Source organism: Rhagoletis pomonella, unplaced genomic scaffold (genome assembly GCF_013731165.1).
Source record: "Rhagoletis pomonella isolate Grant_MI unplaced genomic scaffold, Rhpom_1.0 Rhpom_scaffold_00006, whole genome shotgun sequence".
NCBI lineage: Eukaryota > Metazoa > Arthropoda > Insecta > Diptera > Tephritidae > Rhagoletis > Rhagoletis pomonella.
In genome coordinates this window covers 31,377,469-31,397,786 of record NW_023458560.1, presented here as the reverse complement: position 1 = coordinate 31,397,786, position 20,318 = coordinate 31,377,469, and the positions used below count along the sequence as shown (strand labels likewise).

Genomic DNA, 20,318 nt, shown 5'->3' with positions numbered 1-20,318 from the left:
TGAGTGAATTATCTTCAGTAGTTACTAAAATATCGCAGTTTTCGTTTCTCTGAAAATTACCGTTATATGGGAGGTAGGCGTGGTTATTATCCGATTTCGCCCATTTTCAATACCATCCGTCCCACGCCCAAAAGAAGTTCACGTACCAAGTTTCGTTAAGATATCTCAATTTTTACTCGAGTTATCGTGTGCACAGACGGACGGACGGACGGACGGACGGACGGACGGACAGACAGTCACCGCTTAATCGATTTCTCTTTTCATTCTGATCATTTATGTATACATTTGTCTATATCTATCTCGATTCGTTTTGCCTGTTACAAACAACCGTTATGTGAACAAAGTTATAATACCCTTGTGCACAAGTGCGCTCGGGTATAAAAAAATCTTATCAGCTGCTATACTGATACTACCTGTTCAATGTGCCTTGGTAGGTACATATTAAAGAACTGCAAAATTCAACATTTTCTGTAAAAATGTCTTTTTCAAAAATTTCATGCATTGCTATGTCATGTCAACTCAAACAAGGTGTTGTGGCATGTCATTCCATCTCAAACACACAGTTTTAGCATGTCGTTGCTACCTAGCTAAGCTGTTGTTCGCTGTTGTAGAATATTTTTAATACTGTTTGATCCTGCCTTGGATGAAAATATATACAGGTTTTTAATTAGACAGTTCTTTAATGCATTTTACTATAATAGGTGCTTAAAAAATTTACAAAATCTCTTCCCGTATATAAAATGTAATTAATAATGCTGACTATGTCGCATGTGGCACTTGCATGATGTGACACATGTCGCTATGTTTTATATGTAGTTCAACATTTGCAGGCCTTTAGTACATATGTACATATCTAATCAATAATTATTATAATTTATTGAACTTGTTGACTCATCAAATATTCTAGTTATGCTAATACATTTTTTTTTTTTTTTTTTTTTATTATTATGAGCCTTGAGCACTGCGACCTCTAAGGTGGTCTATTGTGCGTGGCCTTTTACCCTATATATGAAGGCTTTTAATATAAGGTAGCACTTCGGTGGGCTTTTTGTTCCATATTTCGAATGGATTAAGTGTTGTACCGCCTAGGTGAGCGAGTCTGCGTCTAGCGAGAGCAACACATTCACAAAGGATGTGTTCTGGCGTTTCTTCGTCCATCTCACAGAAGCGACAGACGCTCGTGTCTGAAAGATTCATTTTACTGAGGTGATAACGCAGGGAACAATGTCCCGTGTAGTACCCAGTGAGAGTTCGAAGGTCCTCCCTGCCTAGATTTATGAGCTTTTTTGAAGCTTCTTGTGATGGACAGATGAACCGCTTAGCTTGTCTTTGCCCCGGACATTCATTCCAGTGCCTTTCGAATTTTTTGTCGACCCACTTGTTTATGACCTCCCTTAAGTGGGCTTTGGTGAGCCCGCAGAAGGGTTCCGGGCCATAGAATAGTGTGGTAGCTCCGTGTTTTGCTAGGCGGTCCGCCTGTTCATTGCCGTCATGGCCCTCGTGCCCCGGCACCCAGCCCAGTAATACTGTGTTCTTGCTTCCAAGACCGTTTAGGGTGTTGAGGCAGTCGTACACTAGTTTGGATGTTATTATGTGGGACCTCAGTGCTAGCAAGGCAGCCTGACTGTCCGACATAATGCAGATGTTTTTAGAGGATGTGCCTCTTCTGAGGCATTCTCTGCCACAGATATCGATCGCATGAATCTCTGCTTGAAAAATGGTGGGGTAGCTGCCCATTGGTATCGATCTTTTAAAATTCGGCCCCAATATACCAGCTCCAGTTTTTCCATCTTCAAGTTTTGATCCGTCAGTGTACCAAACTTCAGCTCCGGGTTTGGTGTAGGGGTTTCCTGTGCTCCAGGATGCTCGGTCCGCAATAGATACCTTGAAATTCCTAGAAATTACTAGTATCGGAGCTACTGAGTCCCTCATATGCATTATGGGGTCATTTGTGAATTTCATAAGGACCTTCATATGACCTGTCATGTTTCCGGTTTTTAACTCGGAAGTGTTTAGGATTCTCAGTGCCGAGAGACTGGCCTCCCTCTCTATTAGAATTGGGAAGGGCGGTATGCCTACAAGAGCACTAAGTGCATCAGCAGGACAGGTGCGCATAGCCCCTGTTATACCAATGCACACCATTCGGTGTAGTTTGCTTAGTTTTGCGCTAGCAGTTCTTTGTGTCGCTTTTCTCCACCATGCCAAGGATGCATAGGTGACTATCGGCTTCACAACTGTGTTGAATGACCAGTAAGTCATTTTGGGGGAGAGTCCCCATGTCTTCCCGTAAAGTCGCTTGCATGCGAAGAAGGCTCTCATTGCCTTGTTTACGGTTGCATCCAAATGTACATTCCAGGTGAGTGTCTTATCTAGCCACACCCCCAGGTATTTTGCTTCATTTGAGAGCCCTATTCTAGTGCCGCCCAGAGTCAATTCTGTCATGGATAACTTTTTCCTCCGGGTAAACGGAACCAGAATAGATTTAGTAGGATTAATGGATAATCCTTTGGTGTCACACCATCTTTGCGTAATGCGCAGGGCTTGTTGCATGCGGTTGGAGATCGTTTCGTCATGCAGCCCTGTTACACAGATTACCAGATCGTCTGCATATCCTTGTGTTTCAAAGCCATGGTCGTTCAGTAGGAACAGGAGTTCGTCTATAACCATAGTCCACAGAAGAGGAGAGAGTACACCCCCTTGAGGGCAACCTCTTGTGGCTGTAATCGATTCTTTCGTGCCTCCCAGCTCCATCCTGATCTTCCTTGTTTTTAGCATAGAAAGCACCCAATTTATTATGATGGGGCTCACTCCCTTGCATATCAGGGCATCTCTTATTGCCCTGTATGACGTGTTGTCAAAAGCCCCTGAAATGTCAATGAAGGCACAAAGGGCTATGTTCTTAGACTCCAGAGCCTTTTCGATTTTCGATGTAAGGCTGTGAATGGCAGTCTCAGTGGACTTGCCTGGTTGATAGGCAAATTGGTTCTTATTCAGTGGTCGTTCCGCTAGGTTGACTTCTCTGATATGTTGATCCAAGATTTTCTCCATGCCTTTTAGGAGAAAGGAGCTGAGGCTAATTGGTCTGTAGGATGAAGGCATTTGCTCCGGTTTACCTGCCTTCGGTAAAAATACCACCTTAGCCTCAGTCCATCTACTGGGAATGTGACCCAGTAGGAGCGACGCTCTGTATAGTCTGGAGAGGACTGGGGCTATGTAGTTACTACCTTGTTGGAGTTGACAAGGATAGACCCCATCTGGTCCTGGTGATTTGTAAGGGCTGAAGGTAGATATCGCCCATTGCACTCTTTCTATCGTGGTAAGTTTAGTTGCAAGGCTTTGCTCTCTACCAGAAGTGCGTGCTGGGACACCCAATTCCGGTAGATAATAGCCCGCTTTGCAGCCCGGGAAGTGAGTGTCTAGCAGAAGTCTGCTAGTCTCTCCCGGATGCTGAGTATAACTACCATCTGGTTTCTTTAGAGTGCCGATCGTATTTTTGTGTTCCCTATTTAGAGCTTTTTGGAGGCGTACTGCCTCTGGGAGGCTCTTTATTTCCTCGCAGTGGTTTCGCCAGCTAGCTCTTTTGGATTTCCGCAATTCTTTGTTGTAAGAAGTTAGTGCAAGTTTGTACGGATTCCAATCACCCGTATTCTTTGCTCTATTGAATAGTTTTCTGGCTTGGCATCTCATTTGCTCAAGCTTCTTGCTCCACCAAGGCACATCACGTTTGGATTTTACCTTTCCTTGGGGACAGCTACTATTGAAAGCTATTCCAATGTCTGAATGAAGCTGTTCAGCTTCAGTTTCAAGCTCGTGCGTAGTCGTAATTTGACCACCATGGCTGTTTCCACCTTCTTCCATGATAAAGCGAAAGAATTCCCAGTTCGTTTTTCTGGGATTTCTAAAAACTAGTTCATGCTCAGGAAAGTGGCCAATGTCGAATTCTATGTGCATATGGTCCGACATTGATACCTCCCCTGAGACGCGCCAGTTTGTGACAGAAGCTGCCATGTTCTGACTACTTAGAGTAAGATCTAAGACTTCCCCTCTAATAGCGTTCCTGAACGTTGGTTCATTGCCATGGTTTATAATACTTATATTATAACTACTTATAAACTCAAGGAGGTACTCACCCCTTTTGTTGGTGTCGGTGCTCCCCCAGACAGTGCTATGGGCATTTGCATCACAGCAGAGGATCCAGGGTATACCACTCTGCCGGCAGTGATCCGTAAGCGCCTTTACCTCAGGTGTCGGGGCTATCTCCTCCTCACCCGGGAAGTACGCGGAGGCAAGTACTGCCTCTTGCACCCCCCTAGGAATTTTGGCCCATACCGCAACGAGATCTGCCGTAATGAACTGTGAAAGAGGGAGAAACGTTATTTTGTTACATAATAGCATCGCCGCTCTTGGGCGACAGCTGGCGGCATAGATGATCTTACCGTCCTTTATATTAAGGCCTTTGACGTCACCTCTTAATATCCAGGGTTCCTGGATGAAGGCTACACCTAAGCCTTCGTTTGTGAACCTCCTATGTAAAACATCTGATGCTGCTTTCGCGTGGTGAAGGTTCACTTGGAGGCATTTAATGTGCCTCAGATTTGTAGGGTTTTTGGGGTGAGGTGCCATTACTTGCGGTCTTTTCGGCCGCGAGCAGCCACCTTCTTCCCCCTGTTGCCCTTCAGCAAGACCGCTTCTTCGGCCGTCCTTGCATCTCCCTTGCCTTTGCGGCTGGACATAGCCGCTTTGGAGCTGCCACGTAGTGGTGGCCGTTTTGCAGGCTTTGGGGATGCGATGGGTCCAACGCCTTTTTGGGCTTCTTCCAGCACCTGTTGTAGGGTCGGGCATGTTGTTGTTGCTGTTTTTGGAGGCGTTGTTGGAGCTTTGTATGCTACGTGTAGCTCTGTGCCAACCTCCGATGACTTCTGCTGCACTTGCGTGTCATTGGGTAGCTGCCTGGGAGCTACGATGACGTCTTTGGAGCAGCAAGGTTGCTCCTCCGAGTTAGGGTATTCGGTGTCGGCGGCATCTTTGTCTACCACGGGCATCGACGGTTTGACTTTCTCCCTAAGTTTTACTACGCCAAAGCCATAGTTTACCACGTTCCCGCGGTGCTTTAGCGTGTCCGCTGCTAGCGGGTCAACTGCAATGGTGATTTCCGCCATTGTTGACCTGCGTACTCGATTCAGAATGCGCCAGTCCGGAATTCTCAGGCCGTCATTCTGTGCCTGAAGCAGACTGAGCGCATCCTCACTGGCAGAGCTGTCCAGCTCTGGGAAGAGTCCCACAAGAATGATGCGGCGAGGTGTTTCTGCCTCCTCGACCACTTTCATCTTCGCCCCCTTCCATGGTGCCAGCTTTGGAACAGTGTTCCGTATCCACCCCGCGGTCGCAGCATCTCTGCAACTGATGGATAGCCATCCCGAGTGGAAGGTGCAACCCTTGAATATAGGCTTTACAGCGCTAACTGTGTTGCTCCTGACCGCCCTGAGGATGGCATTTTGGATAGCTTTGAGCTCATCCGTTGACCACACTGTGGTTGGATAGTCCTCTGGGACTAAGCCCAGCTTCACTCCGCATAGTGCATCCCTAAATGAAACCGGCTCTCCGCGACAATCTGCAGGTGCATGCGGCACAGTTGCCTCCCCGGTGGGCACAGATGCAGTCCCACCTGGCCTGCCCCCTGCAGATCCCTCACTGGATTTGGCGAATTTCTTCGGGGATCGCCTCTGCGGGGTAGAGCTATCAGACCTAGGTCTTTTTTGGAGAGTTTTCTTTTCCCTCCGTGGTGGGCCAACGGGTTCTTTGGCTTTTTCTCTAGCCTGCTCATAGCTCATTCCCCTTTCTATGTACCGCTTGAGGCGTTTCCGACCGGCTCCGCTAAGCCGCTCCCGCTCTCGAGCTTGGTGAGGTGGGTTGTTCACCGGAGAGGCAAGCAACTTCTGCTCATCCTCCGGCAAGATATCAGATAGCGTTCTGACGGGACTTGCATCCTGTCTCACGCTAGTATCCACCATCTCTACGTCGTACGAGGGACTATGCGCCCCCGGTAGTTCCGTAGCGATGGTTTCTGTTTCGACAGAAGTCGAAAGGCCAGCATTGGCCATTGTTTGGAGCTGTGCAGCTCCTTCTGGCTTTTGATTTATATTTTTACTATTCATGTGTGTCCCACGAGTATGGGGGAAGGGATGTCAGCTGGGACATAGCCCCCAATATCCCGAGCAAGACTTCTTACAACCAGAGGGCGCCAGGTATCTGGAGGCCACCGTTATAAGACACACTTACGTAGTGCCATTCATCCCATAAGCACGGTACGGATGACACTCGGAATTACGGGTTTTATCGAGTTGTCCTCTCTAGATCCGCCATATTCAGTAAAAGCAGGGGCACCTCTCGCAGGGTGTGACTCGTCGCCACGTATGGTCGGTCTTGAGCCATCCGCTCCTGACTCAGAACATTACAACACGTATGAAGCAATATCAAGAGCCTTGACCCCCATGCTAATACATACATATGCATGAGAATAATTAGCAGGAGGTTGTTAGTATTTGACTGGTTTAGTTAGAAGCATATTGGATAGAAATTTTGGTTAGTAATAACAATTTATATTGGTATACATACTATATATATGTATGCACAAATCTGTGCCGATCAATCAAAGTAGCTTAAGTGAGGAGGTTTGACCTTGAATTAAAAAATAATCATAATTTTACTAATCTTCTATTAAAACGGCATCTTGAACTACACCTATAGCTAGTTAAATGTTATAGTATTATTTGGGAACCCAATGAAATGTTGCTTTAAAGGGAAAATGACCTATCCCGGGCTAGAACCGTTTTCTCAAGTAACCTGTAACTTTAAAGCCCCTTCTAGGGGCAGGCAAATATTTTGGTTACAATTCAAGGATTCTTATGCGCCATGAGAAAAGAAATTTGCATTGATAAGAAATTGATAGGTGGGGTAGATAGTAGTTATGATCGTTTGTGCTTCTCAGTTCAGAGTAGATCGAAGTAGATGGGCAAAACTTATGTATGTATGTATGTATATACAGTCTGTTGCTAGCATGGCACATATGTATGTACTTATGTACCTACCTATATGGATGACAAAATATTCTGAAACGTTTTTCATTCTACACTTGCCGCTGTCACGCAAACGCCGCTATGTCTGCGATAATTTGCGATTTTAATTGATTAGTAAACAAAACATTTAATTCCTATTTTTATGTTTACATTTGTATTTCACATTACAATTACAAATTATTGATCGCATCACTTTTTACGGTTGAAACATAATGCCGGCGAATGGCGAATTTTTTGTCGCGAATGTTCGCTGTAAAAATTGAAACACACTGACGTATATGAGAACGCACACAACTAAAGCAAACGACAAAGTTCGCCCGACGACTGTTCGCAACTGTAAATTCTTATTTCTATTGTCGTCGCTGGCGGCAGCTGCAAAATACGATTCATTGTGACAATATGCTAAATATTCTCAAGTTTTTAAATTGAAATTGAAAAATACTGTGGTTGTTCACGCTTGCCTGGTTAAGTATCTGGTTATGTGGTTATATTTTTTATTCAGTTTACAACAATAAAATACATTACAGAATAATAATTGTTAACCAGATAACCTGATAACCAGGCAAGTGTGAACAACCACACTCTATTAGTTTTTGTTAAAGATTAATCATTTTGTTGTTTGTAAAAATTTTAATTGTACCTTGTCATAACCCAGCCAGTAAAATCATCGTAAACGAGCTCGTAACTGGTTATTTTCTCGAAGAAAAACCGGATAAAAAGTCGCTTATGATAGCCGTTTACCATTCGTTTTCGAGTACTTTTTCGCTTGAAATTGTGGAGCGCCTACGAAAAGTCGTAAATGGATCGAAAAGACATTCGTGAGCGAATTATATATAGATATTATAAAATATTGTGGTTTAAGAAAAAATTCCAATAAAATTAAAACTTTCTTGTGCTGACAAATTACTACAAACCTTTTTCTATTACATTTTTTGTTTTATCGTTTATTGTTTTTTTGCCGATCGAAACATCCTCGTAAAATACAACGTTCGTAAAATGTACATTTTCTTGCTGGCTGGGTAGCAGCTGATTTCGTTGTCGTCGTAGTTGTATTTTACTGAGCGCAATTTTTGAGCGAATGTCGCTGACGTCGTCGCTCTACTGGACGAAAATTCGCCGGTATTGTGTTTCAACGGATAAATGTGAATATGTGCATTTTTACATATGTATGTATGTATATTCCAATGGACATATGTACATATCAATATACATTTGTAGGGTATAACAATTTAATGCCGGCAAAAACTGTGATTTCAGAATTGAATATGAATGAGCTCATAAGTGTACAAGGGTGTATGCACCTACATAAAGCGGTGATTGTTTTTTGTTTAATAACAAAAAATTGCGTAATCGCCGAACGCCAAGCCATTTTTGACTCATAGTATACCTCGTTATGTATGTATGTACATTAAGGTGGTCCAAAACAAAGTAAAGCCGGAATTTCAATACTCTCACTCCCTAATACGAAAAACCCTGTATTTCTCCAGGGTACTTCCAATAATAATATATTTATTTACTTTCAATAATAATACCTAATTGTTTATTCAACCATTTTTTAATATTAACTATTTTTGATAGGTCCCCAAAAGCCCCAAAAAAATCAAATGGTAGCATCCATAAAAACGTTAGTATTGAAGAATGGTAAAACAAAAAATAGGATATTATTAAGGGGGAATCCCGTGAAGAGAAAACAGAGCTTTCCGACCGAAAAATATTAATTTTCAAAAATTCTATACCATTTTAACGAGAAATTTTTTTTTTTCACATAAAATATTTACATGGAAAATTTAGAGCTTTGAGCGATCTCTAAATATTTTTTGATTTCAAAATAAAAAACAGGGTATATTATTTTTTTTAGTATAGAACAATCCTAGGGGGTGAGAGCATTAAAATTAGGGCTTTACTTTTTTCATATGCATTTTTGGACCACCCTAATAAACACACATATTCGCATGTTGGTTTGTTTGCATATAAATAAATGTTTTATGCTTGAAACTTCTCGATATTTCGGTGTTCAGAGGTGTTAATTTGTCCTGCTTTACCTACATTAAGTATGTGCAATAAATTTGTGGTTGCAGTCAGCATTTACATATACATACATATGCCACTATGCATAATAAATCTCTTTAAATTCATAGATGGTATTTTGCGTGTTTTTGTTGTGTATTAATCGGACTTAATGTTGTTGTAAAAGATAAATTTCGTACTGCATGTCTGAAACAAAATACACATTGTTAAATTTAGTTAAATTTTGATGGCTGCATTGGTAAAAAATACCTACATACATATTTACAATAAATTTTTGCTAAACAATAATAATTTGCACAGTTACTTATCGCCTATTTCAAATTTCCAGTTTATCTTCATGCTAAATTCTTCCATGACGCATGCTTTTGTCTACAATTCACTTTGTTATCGAATACTCGCAAATAATAATATTTTTAAGTGGTATTTTGTTCTCGGTTTTATACATTTTTTTTATTACTTTTCATTATTTTAGTCATCAGCTAGTGGAATAAATTTTTTATGTAGTACGTCGTACATTAGGGTGGTCAAGAAAAAAGTTAAGTCGGAATTTAAATGCTCTCACCCCCTAGTATTGTTCTATACCGAAAAAATGTATAACCCTATTTTTTATTTTGAAATCAAATAACATTTAGAAGTCACTCAAATCGCTCAAAGTTTCCCATTCATTTTATATGGAACCGAACAATTTCTCGTGGAAATGACATAGAATTCTTCAAAATCAATATTTTTCGATTAGTAAGCTTTGTTTCTCCTCAAGCGACCTCGAACCATTTTAACCATTTTTTAGTACTAGCGATTTTTTATGGGTCACACCATTGCATTTTTTGAGGTTTTTTTTTTTGGAAAAATCTGCACTCATAAAAAATATACTCTGACAGGAACTTCCATGATAAAATGTCGTAAAAAAGTGACTTTACATTGCACACAGACTCACTAAAGAAGCAGGATGGAAAGGTTGGGAAGTTTTTATGGGTCGCTGTAGGCAGGGTACTACAAGCCAGATACTTTGGCCAATTCGCGAATTTAATTAATTTCAGTATATCGTACAAGGCTACTAAATATCTAATGCATTAGGAGAATAGGTACATTTATTACAAGTATCATATGGCAACACTCGATTGCTGCAGAACTTAAAATTGCCAGTGCAGCACGAGCAAGGTGAAATTTTTTCTCGAAAAAGATTGGCGTTCTTTCAGTTGCAGTTACACCTTGCGATTTTTATTCCCACAATTATTTATTTGTGCAAATCTGCGAAAAGGACTTTCTGGTGGTTGTTTATACGCGAAAGTAGCTTTTCGGTTTCGGATTTTGACGGCAAAATAAAGCACACCAGTCCTTTGACTTCTGGGCCGAGGCAAGGCCTTCCTTCTCTTCTCCTGCGACCAGCAGCAGGATTAGCGTTGTACCTACATACCTCTAAAAAATTACTCTGCGTTTACCAATCAAACGCTGAACGAATATAAGTATGCTTGTACATATGTATGTACATAGACACAGTAAAACAATAACATTTTAGTACTCGTATTTATTACGTACTCTCACATCCGTATATTCTAGACATTTTTGGAACTTTACCATCTCCTTTTATTTATTTATTTATGTTTTCTCCTCTGATAATTGCCAAGCTATGCATTTTGTACTTTGGATTTAAGATTTCATACATGTACGTCAATATGTACATACTTATGTATGCATGTAGAATATTTCTTCACTAGCAGCTGGACAACTTGTGAACACAGAGAATTGGCAATTTGCAAAACATGCAGCTGATAAAATAACCACTGTCAATATTAATACATAAAATATATGCATATATACATACGTACCTACATATGTATGTATGTTTCACTAAGTTTTGAATTGTATTGTATATAAAGTTGCGGTCAAAATAATAGCACCAAAATTCAGAATGATGTTGCCTGCAACTTCTGTTTATTTATTTTTAATGATTTTCATTAAAAATATAGTTCAATCTATAACAGGAACAACATATGTAAATAAAAGCTTCGAAAATTCCAATTTTTTGTTTTAGTTTAAGTGTAATAAAGTGTTAGTTTCAAGTTGCAAAAGATTTCCGTTGAATTTTTAGAATTTTTTTGACGAGGGTGTTGAGCAGTTTCTTCCATATAAAAACACATTTTGTTGATGTCGATAAAAATAGATTTTGTTCATATCTTAGGTGGAAGAAAATACGCAACATCCTCGACAAAAAAAACTCAAAAACCAACCCCAATTTTTAGCTATTCGAAACTTGCATTTGATTACACTAAAATTGAATGGGCTACACAAGTTATTGTTTGATTTTTTCATGCTAAATGCACCGATTGTAAGATATGTTGAACATTTGCAAACGCTGTAGCTGAACTGTAGCTGTCTTTGCTTTTGACATTTTCCCATTTAAAGAACCTCAATTGGGTTATTAGTTTCCAAGGGGTTCGGGTTCGAATGCTGTAATTTTTTTCTGTTTTTGTTTTTTTTTCTTACTTACGAAAAAGAATCTGTGAAGTGAAAAACCAATGAAACGACGAAGAAAATTGAAAGTTGAATTGAAAGTTAAACATTTGAAGCCACGTTTACAGAACGGCTGTAGCTGAGTGTGCAGAGATTTGCTGTTATTTTCTAACTTTCCAAAGGTCCGGATTTAAATCCCGGCAGAGGCAATATGTTAAAACGATTATAAAAATGTTTGTTTTGTGTCTCCGAACTATGAAAAAGCATCTGTGAAGTGCAGAACATATAACCAAATCTCACGAGTTGTTACATTTTTCAACAAAAATATGTTTTTGGTCGAAAATGGTGGCACACTTATCTTAGACAATGGATTATTATCTTCAGTTTTGCATAAAGAACCAGATTCCATCGCGAAATTGTATTTTAATAAAAACTTAAAAAATATATATAGGTTTAACAAAAAAGTCAAAATAACAACTCGTAATCCAATACCCGGAATTGTGTATGTAACGTATACGCCACGTAGCACCATACACAGTTTACTCGCAACCTTAACTTAAAAGTCATATAATTTAAAAGTTATGAAATATTAGCTTGGAAAATTTTTACACAGTATTCCTCATGCACATAAGTATATATTGCTTTCTTCATGTATTTAAAAATTTTAAAACGAATTTGGAGTGTGCTAATAAAAATTAAAAAAAGGGAATTTTAGTTTCTCAAATCATAGTCATCTTTTACTTAATTAAATTTTTTTTTAATTTGGTGATACTTGTTTTATTTAGCTGGATTAGTTCGTTAAGAACAACATTTTCACCTTTTAATTTTAACATTTTGAAGTATCTTAAATTACTAAATTAAAAAAATCATAAAATTTCAAAAATTACAAAATAGCTGCGACAGATATTCTACATGCTGCCCTTTTTTTAATTTAGTGGCACACTCTTGAAACTTCACAGTTATTTTGTATTTGATGCCAACGTCCATTGCCTCTAATATGAACATTATATTTGAAAACTTCCCAAAGTTATTAAAAAAAACATGATTTTTTCGGTACTTTTTCGCTTAAATAAACATTTTAAGGCTCAATTTTTTTAAAGACTTGATTTATTTTTATTGTAGGTACTTGCTTCAACGAGAGAAGGGAGTTACACTAAAAAAAACAACTCGTGAGATTCGCTCATATAAGCGTATTCGAACGAAAAAATCAGCAAACAAAAATTAGTTTAATGTAAACAAAAGTGTGGTTGATAACATCAAATCCTTGAAAATATCAACAATGGCAGTAATATTAAACCAAAATCACTTTGATCCCTTTTCAAGTTTGAATTTGGTAATATTATCCATATTTTTGTTGATTTTTTTCTCAGTGTACAAAACTGCATACCCGAAAATGTTGTAGAAATTCTGATTAAAAAGTTTGAAATTTCGATGACAATTTTTTAAAGCTTGTTTAAGTTTTGTGAAATTTGTACAGGCTTTGAAACTTTTATTTATGTGGTGGCTGTTATAGATTGAATTATTTTTTAAAAGAAAATTATTAAAAATAAACAAATAAACATAAGTTGCAAGCAATATCATTTTGAATTTTGGTCCTAACTCTCTTACCATAGCTTTATATATGTAAATAGCTAGTATTTTTTGCCTGTTTCTTTTAACGATTTTATTTCAAAAATAAGTTTGACATTGCAATATATGTATTTATGTTCCGGGTATAACTTGAAACAAGTAAGGACAGCGCGGCCTTCGGCCATCTGAACAATCATTTGACGGGAGGCTTCACTAGAAGCTTTCTGTTGACAATGAGTGCAAGTAGTGCAAAACTTCATCTTCCTAGCTGCATAAATGGAGCAGTTATAATAACAAAAAATTTCATATATGAACAATCAGTTGTATGTATGTGAGCTATGTATGTATATCTAGCCCTAACCGCCAAAATAACGTAAGCGACATTTTTTTCAAAATTTTCTTTTTGATGCAGAGATGCATCTAGATGCTCTAGGAATATTTCTGCATGAAAAATAAAATTTTGCAAAAAATGTCGCTTACGTTATTTTGGTGGTTAGGGCTCGATATGTTATAGTGATTAGATTTTTCCGGTTTCGCCAAATGATTAATACATATTATAAAAATACACACGCTAATCAAAATTGCGAAATTTTAAACTCATCACATGCATATCCGTACATTTGGAAGTAAAACGACCACTTAATACCCTATTATTACTCAATTTTTTCTTTGAAAGCAAAACACGCATATTTTTACTTGAAACAATGGCAATTTAATTTGAATGCCATTAAGAGTAATTCAAAGTAATGTTAGTGCACGCAGCGAATAATTATTTTTAATTTATACAAGACAACACGAGATGAGTGAATATTTATGATTGTTATGATATGGTTGAAACTAGGGATGGGTAGTGGGTGGTTGAAATTCGATTTTTTCCGAATTTCGAACATTGCCAAACCATTCTATTATTCGATTCGAAATTTGGTGGTGCAAATTCGTTCTAGTTCGAACTTTTTCGAATTAAAAAAAAAATAAAAATTTTACTGAAAATTTAAAAATGTGTTTGTAAGAATGATAACACAAATCGAAAAAGAGATTTAGTTATGTGATTAACTATCCATAGCTTCACAACCAAAAATAAATACAAGTAACAATCGAAAAATTTAGCAAATGTATCAGATTGAAACTATGTAATTTTTTGGGACGTATACAAAAAAAAAATATTAAGATTTAAGCGAGCTGGACCGATTTGAAAAAATCCTCCAAAAATGGAGTTTTTTATGAATAACAAGTAATTTTTAGCAAAAAAAAACCGACTTCAACTCCCATATAAAAAAATATATATATATATATATATCTCATGATCCGCTGATCGGATCTCAACCAGATTAGTATGGGACCACCTCTGAGACACTACCTTTCCGATGCAAAAACATATTATAACAAGTAATTTTTAGCAAAAAAAAACCGACTTCAACTCTCACATAAAAAAAAAATATATACATATATATATATCTCATGATCCACTGATCGGATCTTAACCAGATTAGTATGGGACCACCTCTGGGACACCTCGGTTGACGTGGTCCAAAGTTATGCGGTAACATACATAAAAAAAAAAACGACGTGTGTCAAGTTAGCACTACACTTTTCGAAATTGGAAAAGTTAACTACGGCATTAATTGTAGTGTTTTTGTTGTAAATTTGTTGTGGAAAGAAAAAATTTGTAGCTCTCGTTTTTTAAGAAAAAATGGTATGTAGTGCTAACTTGACACCATACACCTAGTCGATAGAATTGAGATATCCAGTATGGTACTATGCCATTAATTGTAGCTTTTAACTTTAAAATTTGTTGTGGAAAGAAAACATTTGTAGCTTTCGTTTTTCTGGAAAAAATTGAGTTGCCCCTTTTTCGAACAAAATCTAGTATGTAGTGCTAACTTGACACCATGCACCATTAACGACAGAATTGAGATATTAAAAATGTTATAACGGCATTAATTGTAGCTTTTAACTTTAAAATTTGTTGTGGAAAAAAAAAATTTGTAGCTTTCGTTTTTTAAGAAAAAATGGTATGTAGTGCTAACTTGACACCATACACCTAGTCGATAGAATTGAGATATCCAATATGTTACAAATTTTTTCTTTCCACACAAAAAAGCTACAATTAATGCCGTTATAACATTTTCCATATCTCAATTCCATCGACTAGGTGTATGGTGTCAAGTTAGCACTACATACCATTTTTTCTTAAAAAACGAGAGCTACAAATTTTTTCTTTCCACAACAAATTTACAACAAAAACACTACAATTAATGCCGTAGTTAACTTTTCCAATTTCGAAAAGTGTAGTGCTAACTTGACACACGTATTTCACGTGAATTGAGATATTAAAAATTAATGCCGTAGTTAACTTTTCCAATTTCGAAAAGTGTAGTGCTAACTTGACACACGTAAAAAAACGAACTGATAACCTCCTCCATTTTTGGAAGTCGGTTAAAAATAGTTTCTTAAAGATGTTTTTTGAAAAACGCCCATCAAATGACAAAACGGTTCAAGCTTAAAAAATTTTTATAAAAAAATTTAAAAAAAATTTTAAGGGAATCGCAATAATAAAATTTGATGCTGTGTTTTAAATTTTTTTAAAGATTGGTATAAGAAAAACTTGAATAACTGAACCTACCGATACGTACGCGCTAGAGGGTTATTAAAATAATAGGAATTGCGAGCAAAGGCGAAAAGCATACAAATGATGATGCAACGCAATAAAAGTTGTTGTTTTATGAGCATTCCACTACATAAATTCTGAGGATAACAACTTCGCGCATAGGCCTATACTAACTAAAAGAAAATTACGTAATATTCGTTGAGCTTATTTTACAATTACGAGTCAAGTTCAAGGCTTTCTGCCGTAAGCGTATAAATATTTTGCATTTTGAGATAATAAAAATTACTCACTCAAGCAAGAAAAAAGAAAATTTGCAAAAAGTTTTAATGGCAGTTATTCGATACCAATAAAAAGCGTTTAACGTTGAGGTCGCGCTTAAATGCAAATCACTTCTGTGTGTGCATAAGAAGGAGTACATCCATATGTATGTATGTATGTACATACTAGCTTTTGCCCACAGCTCCGCCTTCATGAAGTCGTGATTTCAATTATAATAAAAAATGAAACAGATTATACATATCACCGAAAATAATAAATTTTATTTAAACAAGTTGCTTATTGTCTCGAGGTACCAGAAAAAGGTCACTTTGTCGAATTTCAACTAAATTGTCCATGACACATTCTTCAAAACGGGTTTCATAACAAAGCTCCCTTAAACATCTTTCGTTTGACATCCATATTGTAATATTTTATTAAATTGATTTTAATATTTAAACAGCTGGCAACCCTCATACAAATATTTTCGAAAGAAAGCTTTTTTCAACATGTTTCCTTTGTAGTATGTCATTGAAGTAACTGTTTAAATTGAATTACTTTCAAACCGGTGGCAACCCTATTTAAAAAATATATTCGATATAAAGCTTGCTTGCCCTCTTGCGATTGGCATGCACATTGTAATACTTTATTTATGTACAAATGGAATTAAATTGATTTATTTCTAACCAGGCGGCAGCCCCGGTGAAAGAGTTTTGAAATAAAGCTTTCTTAACGCTTTATCGTTTCATAGCCACATTAAAGTTTTTCGTTTAACATGTTTTCAGCATTTTGAACAGATGGCAACCCTCTTAAAGTATATGTTTGAAATACATCGTTTTCGAAGCCTTTTCACAACTTTTTACTCCCACAGTGTTGTAATACTTCATTTAGCTTCTTAACTATTTGACTTTAAGTTTTTCAACAGGTGGCAACACCCTTAAAATATTTTCAAAATAAATTGTTTTCCAATCCCTTTGGTTTGACACCCACATTGTTGTAATATTTTATTTATCATTTATTGATTTTGACTTTTTAAAAAGGTGGCAAACCTCTTCAAAAAATATCACATATGTTAATCCAGGCTGTAACCTATGTGTTTGTGTGTCATATTTCATTGAAATCCGTTCAGCAGTTTTATCGTGAAAGAGCAACAAGCATACTTACTAGGATGTTCGACTATTCGGCTTTTTTCCCAAAACGGATTTTCGAAATATTGGAATTTGAAAAAATAAAACCGTTGCCGTTCTTGAAAGAAAAAAATGGATAAGCCGGTTTTATTTTACATAGTTTTTATATAGTGAAAATGCTTATCTAGGTATGAAGTCATGACCGATAATTACGATAAAACTTTTAAAAGAAAATTTAGCAGAGACTGAAAATAAAAGTTATTTTAAAATTTTTGATATCAAAAAGGCATAGTGATAAAATTATGCTATAGCTTTTACAAAGGTACCATTAGACTCGTCTCTCATTGTAGATTCTGATTCCAAAATGACTTTTAAAAATATGATTTTTATCATTTTGAGCAAATAATACCGATTATTTCTGCTTTTTATTTTTTTAAGGCAAAAATAAAAGTTAAAATTTGCCTTTTATCTTTTTGAGCAGAAAATAATCGGTAATTCTTGACTTTTATTTTTTCAGGCAGAAATAAAAGTCAAAGTTAAAAATCAAGTATTCTAGAGTGGTGTATATTCGAATGTGATAGTTTTGAAGCTCCTACATGGATTTTAATAACCCCTAATACCCAAATACCGGAGTTAGTTCCAATCTATATGTATACATATACAAATGTACATACAAACAATACATGAAGGCATTTTTTGTTAACGACATCAGATCTGCACCGATTACTCGATTTGCAAAACTGAGGTGCCGAATTAAAGGGCTTAGCCTCTAGATATACCACAAGGTAGGACTCCTTTGTATAGGGTTGCCACCTTTTTTAAATTATAAAATCTGCACCGTTCGTTGTATTAAAACAAAAGAGATGACAAATGAAAGGGCTGGGCCTGTTGATGTGCAAGAAGGTCTCTTTTTTTTTGAGCAGGGTTGCCACCTGCTTCTAAAATAAAAGACTTACACCGTTCGTTGTATTAAAACAGAAGAGGTGCCAAATGAAAGGGCTGGGCCTGTAGATGTGCAAGAAGGTTTCAGTTTTTTGAATAGAGTTGCCACCTGCTTCTAAAATCATAAGACTTACACCGTTCGTTGTATTAAAACAAAAGAGGTACCAAATGAAAGGGCTGGGCCTGTAGATTTGCAAGAAGGTCTCAGTTTTTGAATAGGGTTGCCACCTTCTTCTAAAATCATAAGACTGACACCGTTCGTGGAATTTAAAAAAAGATGCCATATTGATGTAAAGATCTGCAAGAAAGAACGTCTTATTTTTTTTTGAAAAGTGGTGCCGCCTAATTAATTTTTTTTTTTGGGGTGATCATCAGATTTACACCGTTCTGTCGAGTCTCCAAATGAAATTTCAGATGAAAAATATTGACCTACAGACCTGCTTTGGTTTTTTTAAAGGGTTGCCGCCTAATTAAAAATGCATTGTTTGAAATATTGTTACGATTATCCTCGAAACCTTGAGTGATTTCCCAAATATACTCGGGCTCGTATCGCTGGATTGTTAAATAAATGCTAACGATGACCAAATTGTAGTACAATTAACTTTATTGTCCAACAAACAATTTACAATACTTGCTAATACAGTAAAAACACTTTACAATACTTGTTAAAGCAATAACAACGCTTTACTACTTGTTAACACAATTAAACTTATAGCTTGCTTATTCGCAACTCAATTGTCCGCTTACTTTACTTGTAGCTTGCTGTCTTGTAACTAACTCACCTCGTGGTGGCGGCGCCCTTATATACCTGCGCTGGCACTTATGGCAACTCTAGAACATTCTGAAGTTTATCGCTCATTCTCTTTCTCTCGCTGTTCGCAGTGTTCATCCAACTTGACGTTTCTCTTTGTGGAACATTCTACGTCATTCTTCGAACATTCTGCCTATTTCTCGTTGTTCGCTTGGTGTTGCCGCAGTATTCGCCACAATATGATAGGCAGTAAAATGTCACAATATGGGCATCATGGGAAAGGGGTTTGAGACTAAATTAATATGTTGGTGTTTTTAATAGGATTAGCACTTATTAAAGAAATGTATAACTAGGAATGGTAAGTAATGTATTAAGGACATTCGATATTGCTATCAAACGAAAGCTGGTTAAGAGGGCTTTTGTGTAATTGTATGCAAATTTTCGATGGTTTTCCTATAGTTTCTAATTTATTGCTTGAAATATTCTAGTTAATTAAAATATTACAAAGTGGGCTTCAAATGAAAATTTATTTATGATCTCCAATAATAGTATCGAACTTAGTTAAAAATTTACTGAAAGTAAACGATAATTGATAGTTTAATACTTATTTATATTAAGATATGTACCTACATACAGTCGTGTTGCTGATGATGAGCGGAAAGCTGCCCGAAATGCATACAAAGTGTGTTTTAAATTCAAAGTAAAAATAAAATAAAATTTGATTAAAACAATTTTACAAGCTTAATAAAAAGGTGTTTTTGTTTTATCGTACATTTTATAATTAAGATAGATACAAGTTTTAGGAAAAATAAAAAATAAACATACACTCGTGATCAGCTAATTAAGTGGTCAACATTTTTAACAATTTTGGTTATTTTTCTTTTGTTTACTTAATGTTTATTATTTTTCCATAAAAGTCTAGCTCATTATTTAACAAACACCATATAAATCCACATTTCAAACCATGTGCCGAAGAAATAGTCGGATTTCAGCGAGTCCAAAAGAACAACTGGCACGATGAGGAGTGTCAAGAAGCTTCAGGGAGGTAACAAGGTAGTCAAGAGTATTGTGTCAGAGAAGGAAGCCCACGGTCACTGAACGAATGAGCTTTATACACCAAAGCCCAGGTATTCACAATACGCGTATTCATAATTTCTAACTATTTTGAGATTCCATCTCGTCAAAATGTTGTTAAAAACTAATTTTTGACCTTTTTGTTTAAAATTTGGAATATAGATCATAATTTTAAAAATAATAAAAAAAACAAAAATTTTTCAGATGGTAAAACACATAGATTCATTGATTTATTGTAGGTCAATATTTTTCATCTGAAATTTCATTTGGAGAATCGACAGAACGGTGTAAATCTGATGATCTCCCCAAAAATAAAAATTAATTAGGCGGCAACACTTTTCAAAAAAAAATATGACGTTCTTTCTTGCAGATCTTTACATCAATATGGCATCTTTTTTTAAATTCCACGAACGGTGTAAGTCTTATGATTTTAGAAG

At 36.7% G+C, this 20,318-nt stretch overlaps 2 protein-coding genes across 4 annotated transcripts in view; one reads left to right on the top strand and one right to left on the bottom strand.

Annotated features, from left to right (window-relative positions):
* LOC118740572 (abhydrolase domain-containing protein 2) overlaps window positions 1-20,318 on the top strand; it is a 36,014-nt gene that overhangs the window by 6,569 nt on the left and 9,127 nt on the right. The window lies entirely within an intron of this gene.
* LOC118740573 lies at window positions 4,322-5,108 on the bottom strand. The gene is made up of 2 exons (XM_036472166.1): window positions 4,437-5,108; window positions 4,322-4,353 (listed from the first exon to the last, which is right to left on the bottom strand). The coding sequence occupies exon 1, from the start codon at window positions 5,040-5,042 to the stop codon at window positions 4,623-4,625; it is 420 nt and encodes a 139-aa protein (XP_036328059.1). The 5' UTR covers window positions 5,043-5,108; the 3' UTR covers window positions 4,322-4,353; window positions 4,437-4,622.